The sequence below is a fragment of the Polistes dominula genome, unplaced genomic scaffold (genome assembly GCF_049000335.1).
Source record: "Polistes dominula isolate Pdom_NZ unplaced genomic scaffold, Pdom_raw_medaka contig_24, whole genome shotgun sequence".
NCBI classification, from domain to species: Eukaryota; Metazoa; Arthropoda; class Insecta; order Hymenoptera; family Vespidae; genus Polistes; species Polistes dominula.
The window spans coordinates 3,738,327-3,753,594 of NW_028301150.1; the positions used below are offsets into that span (position 1 = coordinate 3,738,327).

A 15,268-nucleotide genomic window follows, 5' to 3' on the forward strand; every position below is an offset into this window, starting at 1 on the left:
AGTATAATCAAACTCGTTTCCCTTTTATTATCTCTCCGCAATCCATCATCTTTCTTTAAATGATTATAATTATCTTGAAAATTCTAATTCATCTATTCTCATACAGGACAGATTTAGTTAAAGGCTCATTGTACAGTATCAGATAATATCACTAATATCTCGAGTATGTATTATACTTTTGTAATTTTTCAGGAACTATCGATGCAATGAGTACATGTACATATTTATTAATTTACTTACGTGATCAATTAGGCGTATTGAATGATCTATTTGTCTTTTCATAAAATAAAAACATTTATGATTATTTTTGCAGTGCAAACAATAAAGCCGCTGAACGGTGAGCCCATAACTTTCACCTTCCCTGTATAAATATTTATATATATATATAATAATAATATAATATATATATATTTTTTTGTTCATATATATTATATACACATGTATTATAATAAATGGCATATAATATAATTAATCTCAATTCTCAATGGCCAAGTCAATTGGACTTCTAATAACTTTTTAATTTATATATATATATGAATGTGCGTATATATGTATATATATATATATATATATATATATATATATATATATATATATATATTCACATTTTATATTTTTCTTATGTGATACTACTTTGAATATTCGTATAAACCCTGCTAAAATGGAGCCGTGCAAAATGAGACGGCGTTTCTTTAGTGGCCGTCCGAAGGAAGACATTATGATTCCGCGCGTTTTCCAATTTTTTTTTTATTTGATTTTTATTTTATCTACCATTTTATATTTTTATTCTCATAGTTCCTTCGCGTATTTTCCTTTCCTTTCTCGTTTTTTCTTTTTTTTTTTGTTTTTCTTTTATTCAGTTAAATAAATTTATTAGATAAATAAAAAAAAAAAATCATAAAAAAAGAAAAATAAATTGAAAACAAATCGGTCATAGTTTCTCCTCAACACGGCCACCATATTTATTTGTTTAATTATTTTTCTTTCCTTTCTTATTAATTTTTCTACATCACGAATAAAATTCTCGCCTTTCAAGTTAAACGGCCGTAAATTTTCTCATAGAGAAAATGTGTATTACATTTATGATGTATGTTGCATGTAAGTATTAAATATTTATGTATTTATGCACAACGTATTTTTTTTTTGGTTATGAACAAATAAATAATATCTGTACGCGTTAAAATATTGACTGACTTGTGCTTGTAAATGTTACGGGTAATATATATTATATAATATATATATATATTTTTTATCTCGTTAAGAAACACAAAGATAAATGTAATCAAATATTTTGTAATCACTGAGAATCACGTGGCTATTATTAGTCATCATATTTTCAAAATTTCAACAACTTTTCAATCTCTTATTATCTTTATCTCATACACAAGTAAACAAAAAATGACAATTCTATTGTCTTTTTTTCTCAATTTTTCTTCTTCTTCTTCTTCTTCTTCTTTTTACAATATTATTATATTATAAACAAAATTGTACATCTACGAAAACAAAGATAAATCATTCGAATTGAAAAATGATGTCTTTTTACTTTCCTTTGTAAAGGTTTGAGTTTACTTCTTTAACAACTTCTCATTCTTATTCAATACTACCCATCCAGGAGGTCGCATTTTTTACCACTTTTTTTTTCTGGAATCAACAGCACACGGTTTTTTTTCAAACAAGTCACTCATTCACATTTTACTAACCGTGCCCACGTTGCTAGACTTTTAAATGATCTGTTGGAAACTAGTAATCCAACGTGGCTTGGCCGTTGACATTATACTAATTTCATAATTATTCACTTTATGTATTATCGAATTGTTTTAAAATTCTAATTATGCCATTTTCTTTAGATTTTTTTTTTTTTTTTAATAGAAAATGACATTAACAATTTGTCATATTTTAATTATCATATATAATCATTGAAATTCATTCTAATTTTATCTTCCTCTTTCAATTCTATAGAGAAGATTACTTTAACAATTTATTATATAAATTATAGTCACGCAAATGTTATTAACATTGTTTGTACAATTTAGATGTACGCTTCATCATAGTTCAATAAAAGATGTCTATGTTTATTTGACTATGTGCGTGTGCGTGCAGGTGTGTGTATATTTTTTTTTATCGTTCTTTTATCTTTCTTTCTCATTTAATCTGACGAGAGTTCGAAAGTTTCATATGAATTTTTAAAGAAACAAACATTAGTTACAAGCTTTCTCTTTCTTTCTTTCTCTCTCTCTCTCTCTTTCTCTTTCTCTTTATGTGCAGTAACAGTACAATCTGATCAATGAATTATTATTACTAATAGAAAAATTCTAATAACAAAAACAAACATACATTATTATGTATTATTAAACATGAATTAATAGAAATTATATAACGGTTTTATATTATTATTCGTGACTAGTGACAATGAACGTAACATTTGTAAAAATAATGAAACGTGTAAAAAATAATTTAGCAATCAACTTTTTCTCCCCCTCCCTCTCTTTCTCTCACCCTTCCGTTTTTTCTTCACATACGTATATTACATATATGTATGTATGTATATAAATAACTTGTGCATATCAGCGATAAATGTTTGAACAATATTTTCAACGATAACAACAAAAGATGTTTCATTAACTCTATCAAGATTATTTTAATTAACTAATATAAAAATTATTGTTTGCACAAGAGTTAATGTTTAAACAATTAATTAACCCCTTAAGTAGCACGCTCGAGTTAACTCAAGCGGCGTTGTATTACGTTGAGCCAAAATTGTTCCTTAAGGTGTTAATTATTTATTAATTATAACAAAAATAATAATAATAATAATAATAATAATATTAATTAATAATTAGAACAAAAAAAAGAAACGATACAAGTTTTATCGCTGTTGTTGTCCTTGAACGATATAACGGAATCGTCCGTATCGTAAAAAACGTTTAATATCACTCGTATAGTTTATTTATAAGGTACTATCGAGGAAAGACTGACGGCTAATTTTTCTTTCACCCGTCGGAAAATAATCTAACTAAAGCGCAAATTATTGAAAAAAAAAAAAAAAGAAAATTAAGTAGAGAAAGGAGTAAGCAATTGAAGATTTTTCTTTCTCTTTCTCTTTCTCTTTCTCTTTATCACTTTCTTCATATATATGCAAATATCTTTGATATCAATTGATATTAAATATGATTATTTCCTGACGATTTCAACAAATTTTTGTTTACGTCTTCTATTATCCCTCTTTCTTTATCTTTATTACTTTCTCTTTCTTCTCGAGATTGTATCTATAAATTATACGAATAGAAAATAATAGAAATAATATTTTAACGTACAATCTCCAATTAGTGTAAATACGATGACATTAAAATGACAACGAAACAAGAAGATTGAGTAAAAGTAATAATAATTGTTCTCTTTATCTCAAAAACATCGTATTTAACTAACAAAAAATAAACAACAAGTAATAATTAAGATTTGGTTAACTAAACATTCAGATTAATTATCTGTAATGATGACTAGATAAAAAAAAAAGAAGATTAAAATCGACCGATTAATGCTTCCTTCTTTCATAGCATTTTTTTAAAAGTCGATATACAAGGTTGATGAAAAATTTCCATTGATTTTTCACAACCCTTTCATTTTTCTTCTTCTTCCATTTTTTCTTCCTTCACTTCTTCGTCGATCGACAACATTCGAAAATACAATCCAATTTAAGGACGAGTCGGATGTGTCGAATAAAATCATAATCTCGATGAATTAATCATCTTTTAATTTGTCTTATTCGTTCGACATCAATTGAACGCTATCATCAGCTGATCTGTGAAGTCGACGTACCTCCGAAAAACTTCTTATCGGAGTTGGGTGTAACAGGGAGAAAGTATGCGAGTGACGATCTGAAACAAATGTAAAAAAAAAAAGACAAAAAAAATTGAATTAATTAATATATTAAATGATTATTATTATTTTCTCTTTACAATCTTCGAAAGGTAAGTATTTTTGTATATATAAAAATTATACAGGGTAACAGAAACAAAGTATGAGAGAGAGAGAGAGAGATATATTTTGAGGACTTATAGTGTTCACCATGACGAGTAAAAAATGTTTAATTAATATGGAATTCTAAAATAATTATTTTCAGCTTAAAATTAATAAATTAAAATTATAAATTACCTGAACGGTAAAATTTAATTATAATAAATTTAAAAATAAAATTAACTTTTATTATATTATTTATCATGCTAAATAAATATTTACTACAAATTTGTAATATTAAAATCTTCAAAATAATTTTTATTAATCTTGGTAATAATTAAACATAATAAATAAATGTATTATAAATTACTTTTATTATTATTTTGTATAATACGAAATACAAGTATTTCTCTTATCCCCTTTCTTTCACTTTATCTTTCTTTCTCCCTCTTTAATATTTACAACTTTATAATATTAAAATCTACAAAATAATTTTTATTAATCTTGGTAATAATTAAACATAATAAATAAATGTATTATAAATTACTTTTATTATTATTTCGTATAATTCAAACTAAAAGTATTTTTCTCACCCTTCTCCATTACTTTATCTTTCTCTTTACGTAGACAAAATATCATAAGATAATAACAATTTTCGATAAAAAAAAAAAAAAAAAAATAAAATAAAGAATGTATGATAATGTTCGATAAAAGAAAAACGTTCATATCAGATATGAATCTGAAATTGATAGAAGAAAACGATTAAGAATGGTATATCTTTTTTCGCAAATGGTATCTCGTTCGGAAAAGAGTAAAACCGATCGAAGAAGCAAAGTTTAAAAGGTGGTGAAAAGTCAATGTGGATGAAAATGGAAAGGATATGACCCCAAGATGACATCAAGAACATATATTTACTTAAATACGTATCGACTAATCGTTTATACGGTTTTAAAAATAAATATACAAAAGAACAAGAAAAGAGAGAGAGAGAGAGAAATAGAGATGTAATATTTATTTATATAAAGCAGACAATTAAAAAAAGGAGAGGAACACACACACTTTCGTTTTATTTAAATAATACATAACACAACTATAAACAACGAGAAGGTCACGGATATATCATCTTTTTACGTCATTGTAATAAAATTTTGATGGCATTTCACAAAAACTCGCCCCCGAGTTTTATAATCTGTTTTTAGATAATCCGCATTTAAAGGAGATAATGATTCCAGTGATCGGCCGATAATATCAAAGGGAAGAACTTTTTCCTGCATCGTATGATTAATAAATCATATTTTTGAAACGATGAATCATACTGATATCATACTATCACTATACTTATACGTAAACATACACATACACACATACGAAGAAAAACTTTGTCATATTTTTTTCATAAAAGAATAGAACAACAAAAATAAAGAAATAGAATTTAATAATAAATCGTTATCAGAAACATTTTAAGAAGATTAAATCGAACATTTTTCTATAACCTAAAAAAAAAAAAGAAAAACTCTCTCTTTCTTCTTTATTTTATTTTTGTTAATTTTTTTTTTTTTTTTTTTTTTTTTTTTTAAAGCTCACCTCTTATATCCGTAGAAGGTTCACTCCTCGAAAGCTCTTGCTCGTTTCCCCTATGAGTTCCACAATTTTGATTATGTCGGGAAAAATCAAACGCCGTTGAATGTGGCCAGGAGGCAGGGGGTGGACTACGAACTAGGTGCTCGTGTACTTGGGCCAGGGTCAAAGGGTCCGTGTCGCAAAATTCCTGAAATTTATTTATAAGAGGATCGTGTTATAAATACTTTTAATTACAAAATAAAAAAGTAGTGGAACGTGCAAATGGGATTTCTTTTTTTATATATATATTTTTTTTTTATTATAAACCTCAAACACATAAAGGTTGCTTTTTAACAATACGAACAATTCGTTTATTTTTTGGTTGGTTTGTTTGTTTTCCAATGGAAATAGGAACGTTATCGTAATCACATTTTCAATTATTTATTTCAATAAAAATAGGTCAGTCTATTTTCTCCAGAGATTTCAAGATCACCTTTGTATTTTATACGTCGACGTTCTTTTCAACGATGTCCTATATATATATATATATATATTTATATCTAAATCTTTACAAGTATGTACTTACTTGAGACATAAGATTCGCATCGTCCGATTCTGATTCTCCGATCGATTCGACAAGACTCTCGCGACTGGCCAATACCTGAACACGAGAAAAGATAAAGGTGAGAAGAAGAAAAAACTGCAATAATAAAGGTAACCAAAAATAACAAACTATCATCTATCCTTTTATTATCTTTCTTAATAATTTTTATACTATTACTGTAAAAAGAAACGTAAGATAGGAAAAAAGCAAAAAGCAAAACAAGAAAAGTGATAAAGTTGAAAATAACAAATATATTCACGATTTTATATTATTTTTTCAATATCTTTATAATGTTACTGTTAATGTTACTTGGCATTATTTGGATGTAAATATTTAAATAAAGCAAAGTATAAAAATAAAATGAAAAAAGATAAAAAAAAGTAATGCAATTAAAAATGTAATCAAAAATAACAAACTATCATCTATCCTTTTGTTATCTTTCTTAATAATTTTTATACTATTACTGTTAAAAGAGACGTAAGATAGGGAAAAAACCAAAAAACAAAAAAAAGTAACAAAGTTGAAAATAACAAATATAACCACGATTTTATATTGTTTTTTAAATATCGTTAGTTACTTGGCATTATTTGCATGTTAATACCTAAATAAAAGCAAAGTAAAAAAGTAAAGAAAAAAAAAAAGAAAAAAGATAAAAAAGTAATGAAATTAAAAATAAATCATCCCTCTTTAGAAGTAGAGGGTACTTTTTTTTATTTTATATTGTCCCACACACTATTATTATCAATAATTTAACATAAATTGTATATATCTCATCATGTTTGTTCAATTATTTCCTTATTAATGTAATTTAAATTTTATTTATTATAATTATCATATTGCATAATATTTAAAGATAATTTTTTATATGATAATGAAGAAGTAACATTTGAAGAAAAAATAAAAAGAACATGATCCTTTCAAAATTCTAACCTGAAGATATGGATTGTCTTGACGACTGAGCCTGATTGCCTCCATATCCTGATCGATGTTTCGCGTTCTACCTGGTGTCGAGGTCAAAAAAGAGTGTGACGGTGAGGGCTGACAAGCAACGTCGACGTCGACGGCAGTGACGCTCAAGGTCGACGGAATCCTCGACACGGCATTGTCGTTCTCGTTTCCCCCTCGTCGGCACGTGTTTGCGATAATGGCTAAAGGTACATATATTACATTTCGTATATATGTATTACTAATATATAACCTTATATATATACTTATACATATATATATATATTACATATACGCGTATGTATGCGTTTAGCTGCATTGATTTGGTGCTCCGATAAAACGAAGCACGAAATATCTTTACATAGAACGAACAACTTCTCTCCCTCCCTTGGTCATTATTTGTTATTAATATTTATGTAATGCGAGTTGAAATATGGAACTAGGTAATAGTGGCTCTCTCCATCGTCATTGAATGGATAATTAGAATTCGTTAAATACTTCTTTCAAAACAAAATTCAATTATTCATTATATTCGTTCAATGTAAAGTACATTTTATTATTAATTGTTCTTCTATATGTAATATACATATATATATCTATATATTAGGTCGTTCCAAAAGTTTCTTCTTTATTTTTTAGTAATTTTATGGGCACAATATTTTTTAAATTGAATAATTTAAAGTATAGAAAAAGGTATAATAAATAGAATCGATATTATTTAGTAAAATAACATAAAAAATATTACGCATGCAATATTGTTTAACTTATCATCAAAAAAGGAAAGAAATTTTAGGGACAATCTAATACATATAAAAGGTATTCCATGTAAAATTATATAAATTAATTTTCTTAATGTATATATAAAATTGTTAATTAATTAAGATGCAGAAATGATGGATTTCAGATCGTAATTAAGAGAAGTATATATTGAAAAAATTGTTTTTCTCAATTTATTATCATAAAATGAAATTAATTAAAAATAAATAAATATATCCTTTTTTTTTTCAAAGTATATAGATATAATTATATATAATTTATTAAAGATAATTATATATAATTTATATTATAATTATATTTATATTAATTTATATTAATTATATATATATAATTCCTCTTATTAAATCAATGTCAATAAAAACAAATAATATATTATATAAGTGTAATATTTATATATACTTTTTTCAATTAAAAAATAACCAGATATTTTACTTCATTTGGAAACCTTGTTTGGTAGACTATTTGATATATATATATATATAAATCAGAGGTAAAACATACCAGGTGACTCAATCCTAGGAGAACGTTCCATTTCTTCGTCTTCGTTAATCTTCATCCCTAAGTTGAGTTTTCTTGACTTAAAGAGGTTCGTTAGAAAGGCGGTACCCTTGCGCTTTACACGGTCGTATCGGTGCGCGTTCTCTGCCGACACGTGTATCATAATTTACCTGGAAATTAATAATGTTCCCGAGTATCGATTAATTAGAAACTCGTAGAAGCGTGTTTTATAGGAAAGAGGAAACCTATATTTCTCAAGCTAGACAAAGTGTTACTACTATTATTACTAATCAAAATGAAACTGATGTTTTTCTACTTTGTCCACTTTATTACGAACTTCGATACTTCATTTATTTTCAAATAAAACTATTGTTTCGTTATTATTTTATTGTAATCAATATAATTTGATGAATATAAGTAAATTAATTGCCAATAAATTTGTTATCTAATATATAAATTGTTTATATAATAAAAACAAATAAAAGATCAAGACAATTAGAAATAAAAAAAAATGAAGAAGAAAATAGCTACTCGATTCGAATTTATTAGCAGTTGAGCAGAATAAAAAAAAAAAAAAGCAACCCTTCTGAAGGTCGACACCCGTATCTTTGTCGAGTGGCTGTTACAGTGGAATTAAGTGGCGGTGCTCGTTATGCCGAATGAGAAAGAAAAGTAGGAAAAATGCGAAGATACCGTAAGGACTTAAGTATGTATTATATATATAGAGAGAGAGAGAGATTTCTTTCACAAAAATAAACTTTTCTATAATTCTCTTTTTATCTTTCCATCTTTTTTTTCGTAATTGAAAAAAATGTTTGTTTCACAAAGCTGAACAAAACCTTATTAAAGATAAACGTAAACACGTGTACCGATAATAATCGATCGATCTTCATTATACAACGTACTTATAAATTTATTTTATATATATATATATATATGCATATATGTAGAAATTTATGTGCATGAATTTATCGACCATAATTGATTAAAAGTCGATTAAAAATGTAGTTTTTTATATATAGAAATATAATCGAATTTTAAATCATTTATAATTTATAACATATATATTTATAATTTGCATATGTCTATATATAAATAAAAAAATTTATATATAAAATAGAAAGAAGAAAAAAAGAATATAATAATAGATCAAATAAATCAATTACAATTCAATCAAATGAATTAATCTCTTGTATTATAATTTGCATGTATCTATATATAAATAAAAAAATTGTACATATATAAAATAAAAATAAGAAAAGAAATATAATAATAGATAAAATATATCAATTAAAATCCAATTAATGAAATTAATTTCTTATTTTTGTTTTCTATCTCTCTTTTTTTTTTCACGTACCTTTATTCACAATTGATTTTCAAAAAAAAAGACTCACGTGTATCGTTATCAATCACGTGTCTCGACTTTTTCATTTTGCGATACGCTAATTAAGTAGCCCGCGTTTCTACCGGTTAAACGTGTTCCATATGTAAACCCTACATATATACACACTTATATAAATATATATATATATATAATTGTCCTTTGTTCAATTCAACTTCAGATAATGGAATTCTAATGATGGTTGTTGGTACGTTGTCCTCGTTTTCATCGTTTTCAAGGTATATAAAAATGTTAATTTTGACCGAAATGTATGATCACGATCCGTTGGGATCGTCTTGCGAACTGTAGCTGCGGAAGGGTGTGCTCCTCCGGCTAGTTTTCGGACATTGCGCAGTTGCAACTGACACATAGAGTACCGGCGAGCCAGGTAAAGTATAGGAGAAGGAAGGTGGTATCAAAAATTGGAATGAAAAAGAAAATAATAGATATATGTGCCCATAATTATGAATGTGGTCTAAGTCAAAATTAAAAAAAAAAAAAAAAAAAACAAATGAGTTTATCAGTTATTACGCATCACACATTATTTTAAACTAAATAAATTCAATGAAATTTGACCACGATATTGTTAAAAATGAATCGTTAGATAATATTTGTTATTTCAATATTATATAGAATTCATATAATGTTCAAATATAAATCTTTAAATATCTCGAAACAAGAGATACATAATTTAGACCACTTTCATAATTATGGGCATATACATATATATATGTAAGCACGTACCTATATCTAAATTTGTGCGAGAGAGAATAAGAAAGATAACATGAATGAAAGAAAGAAAAAGAAAGAGAGAGAATAAGAGAGAGGGTAGGGTGAAGAAATGCAAAATTTGTATATATCTCAAAAGAAAAAGAATAAGTGTGTGTGAGAGAGAGAGAGAGAGAGAGAGAGAGAGAGAGAAAAAGATTGCATGAAAAATGAAAGAGTTGTGGTGGTATATTTGTGATAAGAAAAAAAAAGAATGGAAAAGTAAGATTTATATATGAGATTGAAACAAAAAAAATAGAGAGAGAGAGAGAGAGAGAAAGAAAAATATAAGATTAATGTATATACGTGAGAATAATAGAGAGAATAAAAAAGCACATAAGATTATGCGTATAAGAATTTCTATCTGAGAAAGATATATATATATATACTATATACTATACTTAGTATATTTACTTATAATAGTTATTTAATATATTACTTATAATACTTAGTATAATTACTTAGTATAATTACTTAGTATAATTACTTAGTATATTATAGTATTATTACTATATATACATACTATACTTAGATATATATATATATATATGTGTATGTATGTGAGAGGGAGAGAGATAGAAATAAAAAAAGGAAATTAAGATATTTGATATTTCCGTGAGCAGAAAAAAGAGAGAGAGAAAGAGATAAAAAAGAGATATTAAAAATGTGTACTTATGTATGTGTGTGAGTAAAAAAAAAAAAGAAAAAAAAATCTGTGAGACGTGTATATGTATACACTAATGTTAGAGAGTGAAAGAGGCAAAGATATATATATATATATATATATATATATATAGAGAGAGAGAGAGAGAGGGTGAATATAAGGGTTGGAATGAAGAAAGGTAAGAAGGGTGATACGGTCGGTGCCAAGTGTTTTAGAGTGCCGTGAAGTTGAGACTCTCAAAGGCTTTTTCGGACGTACATATGTATGTATACGTATTATACGTATGTATCTCTTCGTGACCTACATTGTCTACGTTTTCAAGAAACTCAACGACTTCTTATTCTTCGATGATAAGTAACTCTTGGAATACCGTTAAGTCTTATATCTCCTTCTCTATCTCTATTTCTCTCTCTCTCTCTTTCTCTTTTAATATCGAAAACTGTTAAAGATAATTAATCGTTCGAATGTTCGATCTTATTAAACTTTTCAAAATAATATGTTAATTATTTAACGAAACATTCGTGCAAAACTTGTAGATTTGTTTTATTTAACACTAGAACTACCACATTAGTCATTTTGGTATCAAAAATATTTTGATACCAAATATTTTTCATTATTGTACTTATTGTTATTATATTGTTTATAAGATTTCAGAACATGGTGTTCCTTTTGTAAAATAACAATAAGTCAATAAAAATAAAAATATTCTACTTTTATCATGCAAAATTTGTAGATTTGTTTTATTTAACACTAAAACTATCACACTAGTCATTTTGATTGGTTGGTTGATCTTTAATTTGATTTGGTATGAAGAATATTTTGATACTAAATATTCTTCATTATTTTATTTTATAATTTATTTTAATATTATATTTATTATTAATATATTATAATATAGTTATACTATATAGTTTGTTATATTATACTATACAACACAGTTATAATATACGTTTAACGATAAACTTAATATTAATAATATATATATAAATTACTAATAAACTAATAAACGACTAATAATCTGTTATTAATATAATATACAATACAATTATATTATATTAAATATATTATAATATATTAAGTTATTATTTTATAATTGTTATTATATAGTTTTTAAGATCTCAGAACATGGTGTTCCTTTTTTGTAAAATAACAATAAGTCAATAAATATCAAAATATTCTACTTTTACTTCTTTTTTAAAAACCAAAGACAATCATTTTGACTAGTTTTGGTAGAGATAGCTAAGTCTCAACTGTTGGTAATTCTAGTGTTAAATTAATATTAAGTTAATCAATAAATTGTTCATTTTTTTAACAGCTATGAAAATATTTGAACGTTCGAATTTTCGATCGTATTAAACTTTTCAAACTAATATGCTAATTATTTAACGAAACATTCGTACAAAACTTGTAGATTTGTTTTTATTTGAATTAATATTAAGTTTATGAAAAAAATAATTCATTTTTTAACAGCTATGAAAATATTTTCATTTACGATTAGATAAATACAAGAGTTTCTTTTGAAATAGGGTGAACTAAATTTTGTTGGAGTATATAAAACGTGTAATAGATTACATTACAGATATACAGTGATAAATTATCTAAATTAAAATAAAGAAAAAAATGAAATTCATCGAAAAGTTTACTTTGTATTACGTCAATAATTATTAATAGTTAAATACAAAAACTTATTACTTAAAATAAAATATATATTCAAGATTAAGTAGATTATTATGGTAGATTATTATCGAGACTAAGTATTAAAAAAAAAAAAAAAATAAAAAAAAAACAGTTAAATGAAAACAATAAAAATTCTTTTAATTTTTTAATATTAATTATCATTGCGATCTAAATTCGTGAAAAAATCATTCATGCATAAATTCTATCGTAAACACGAAAGGAAAAAATAAAGAGAGAGAGAGAGAGAGAGAGAGAGAGATAGATAGAAAACATTAGAATCTAGAAAAAGGCAAAATACAAATTTGCATGCACGCGTTACAACAACTATTCGGAATGAACACGTCAGATCGATCGTTCTGATCATTTACGAGTCACGTAATCGTTTTAACCCTGTATAATAAAAGAACTTAGAAGTTTCAAACAAAAAGACTAGAGAGAGAATATGTTATTACTCTATCTATATGCAGTTGTTATCAACCCCACCCAGAAAAGAAAAGAAAAAGAAATATAAAAAGAAAACAATCTAAAACAAACTAAACAAAATGAACGATTTATTATTTAAAAAACAAAAAATATATATATATATATAAACACACAAACAAACAAACAAACAAAAAATAAAATCTATTCGAAGAGAATGAAGAAAATTTAAGGAAAGAAAATGAAGATTTAACGAGATAGTTCACAAGTAAGTAATATCCCTGAGTAATTTTCCACGAGCATGCCATTTGATATCGTCCTATCCGAGTTTGCTTATACGATCGATCGAATATACTCGTCCGTTCGAGAAAGCGAGAAAGAAAGAGAGTTAGTCTACACGAGGGAAGAAGCACGTCGAGTCGAGTATTTCAGCCCTCTCGTCACACCTACTACTACAACCAACAGTACTATATTCACATACATAAATACATATACATATAAATATACATAACGACAGAGTCATACACACACAATATATATATATATATATATATATGCATATCACACAAGAAAGAAACACCTACAGCTCCACCACGCGAGTTATTCGAAGAAAGGGTTCACGCACCTGTCGACGATGGTCCATCGTCTTTGCTCACAATTGGACTAATTAATGTTCACCTTTTTACTTTATTTTTTTTTTCTTTTTCTTATTTAAATCTTGATTTAAAATCTTCCGTAGTGTTAGTTTTAATTAGACAACGTTCAAAAAGACAACTTTGAAAAAAAGGAAAAAGTTTGTCTCTGATAAAAAGAAAGACAGAGAGTGAAAGAGAGTGACAGAGTGAGAGAGAGAAAGAGAAAGAAAATAAATCACGATAATAAATATATACAAACTCGTTGTAAACACGAGCAGGAAAATAGAAAAAAATTCATTCGCGTTCTCACGAACGTTCGAATCCGTGACAGTCCGCGAAACGCTCTAGGAGAGAGTCTCCGGGTTTTCTGCTGATCCTCCTTCCTTCCTTTCCTTGAGAGGGAAAGGGGTAGTGGGTGTATGAAGTGCGGACGAAACGCGTTCCGCGCAAGCTCGGCTCCGTGGCGACCCTTCCCTTCCCTTACCTTCCCTTCCTTCGACCGCGCATCTACAAAACCCTCTGTGCGTTTTTCTTATTATCGCATAACTCTTTATTATTATTATTATTATATTATTATTATTATTATTATTATTAATGCGTTTCGCGTGGATGCGTATAATTCACAGCTTAGGAAGACATTTTTCTCTTTTTTGTTTCCTTTTCGTTTTGTTTCATCACTTTTTTCTTCTCTATCTATCTGCTGTTTATTTTCGTGTTAAACAACGATTAAACTTTTAATATATTCTCGAGTATGCGTACACATGAAATTTACAGAATGACGACGGTACATTGTACTCTCGTTGAAAAAGAAATAAAATGCTGCTATTCATATACCTGTGTTTCGTTATTTTTTTTTTTAATGAGTTATGTTTTTGTTGTGTTAACACAATATGTATAAATATATATATATAAACAAGTATTTATGAGTAAGTACTATTTTTCTTTTTTTGTTTTTTTTTCAAAAACTAATTACGTGGTTTTTATCCTATGTATGTGTATCGTATTTTTGTTGTAAAATTATTTATATTATATCAATTAATCGTAAAAGTTAACTAATTTTTGTACACGTAAATACGTAAGTAAATTTTATATGTATTTATGTATGTATGTATACAAATAATAATTAATTATGTATATATGTAATTAATATTGTATGTATTACACACATATAGTATTATATTATATAATATTATATATATATATAAAAATATAATATACATACATACATATATATATATAATACTAAAATTATATATTATATTAATATAATATATAATAGTAATTAATAAAGTAAATAATAAATATATATATAATATATAAGTAATTAATATAATATAATATATAAATATAATATGTATATAATATAATATAAGCATATAATATAA

The 15,268-nt window shown here is 25.9% G+C and overlaps 1 protein-coding gene across 4 annotated transcripts; it reads right to left on the reverse strand.

Annotated features, from left to right (window-relative positions):
• Positions 1 to 825: 825 nt before the first annotated feature.
• LOC107065425 (uncharacterized) lies at positions 826 to 14,283 on the reverse strand. Of its 4 annotated transcripts, none has more exons than XM_015319109.2 (6): positions 13,874 to 14,278; positions 8,342 to 8,508; positions 7,049 to 7,266; positions 6,101 to 6,175; positions 5,539 to 5,722; positions 826 to 3,875 (listed from the first exon to the last, which is right to left on the reverse strand). In XM_015319109.2, the coding sequence occupies exons 2-6, from the start codon at positions 8,499 to 8,501 to the stop codon at positions 3,760 to 3,762; spliced, it is 753 nt and encodes a 250-aa protein (XP_015174595.1). In that variant the 5' UTR covers positions 8,502 to 8,508; positions 13,874 to 14,278; the 3' UTR covers positions 826 to 3,759. The 4 variants fall into 4 exon arrangements, with proteins under 4 accessions (XP_015174595.1, XP_015174597.1, XP_015174596.1 ...); XM_015319111.2 differs by lacking the exon at positions 13,874 to 14,278 and adding an exon at positions 9,733 to 10,051; XM_015319110.2 differs by lacking the exon at positions 13,874 to 14,278 and adding an exon at positions 9,696 to 10,050.
• Positions 14,284 to 15,268: the final 985 nt, after the last annotated feature.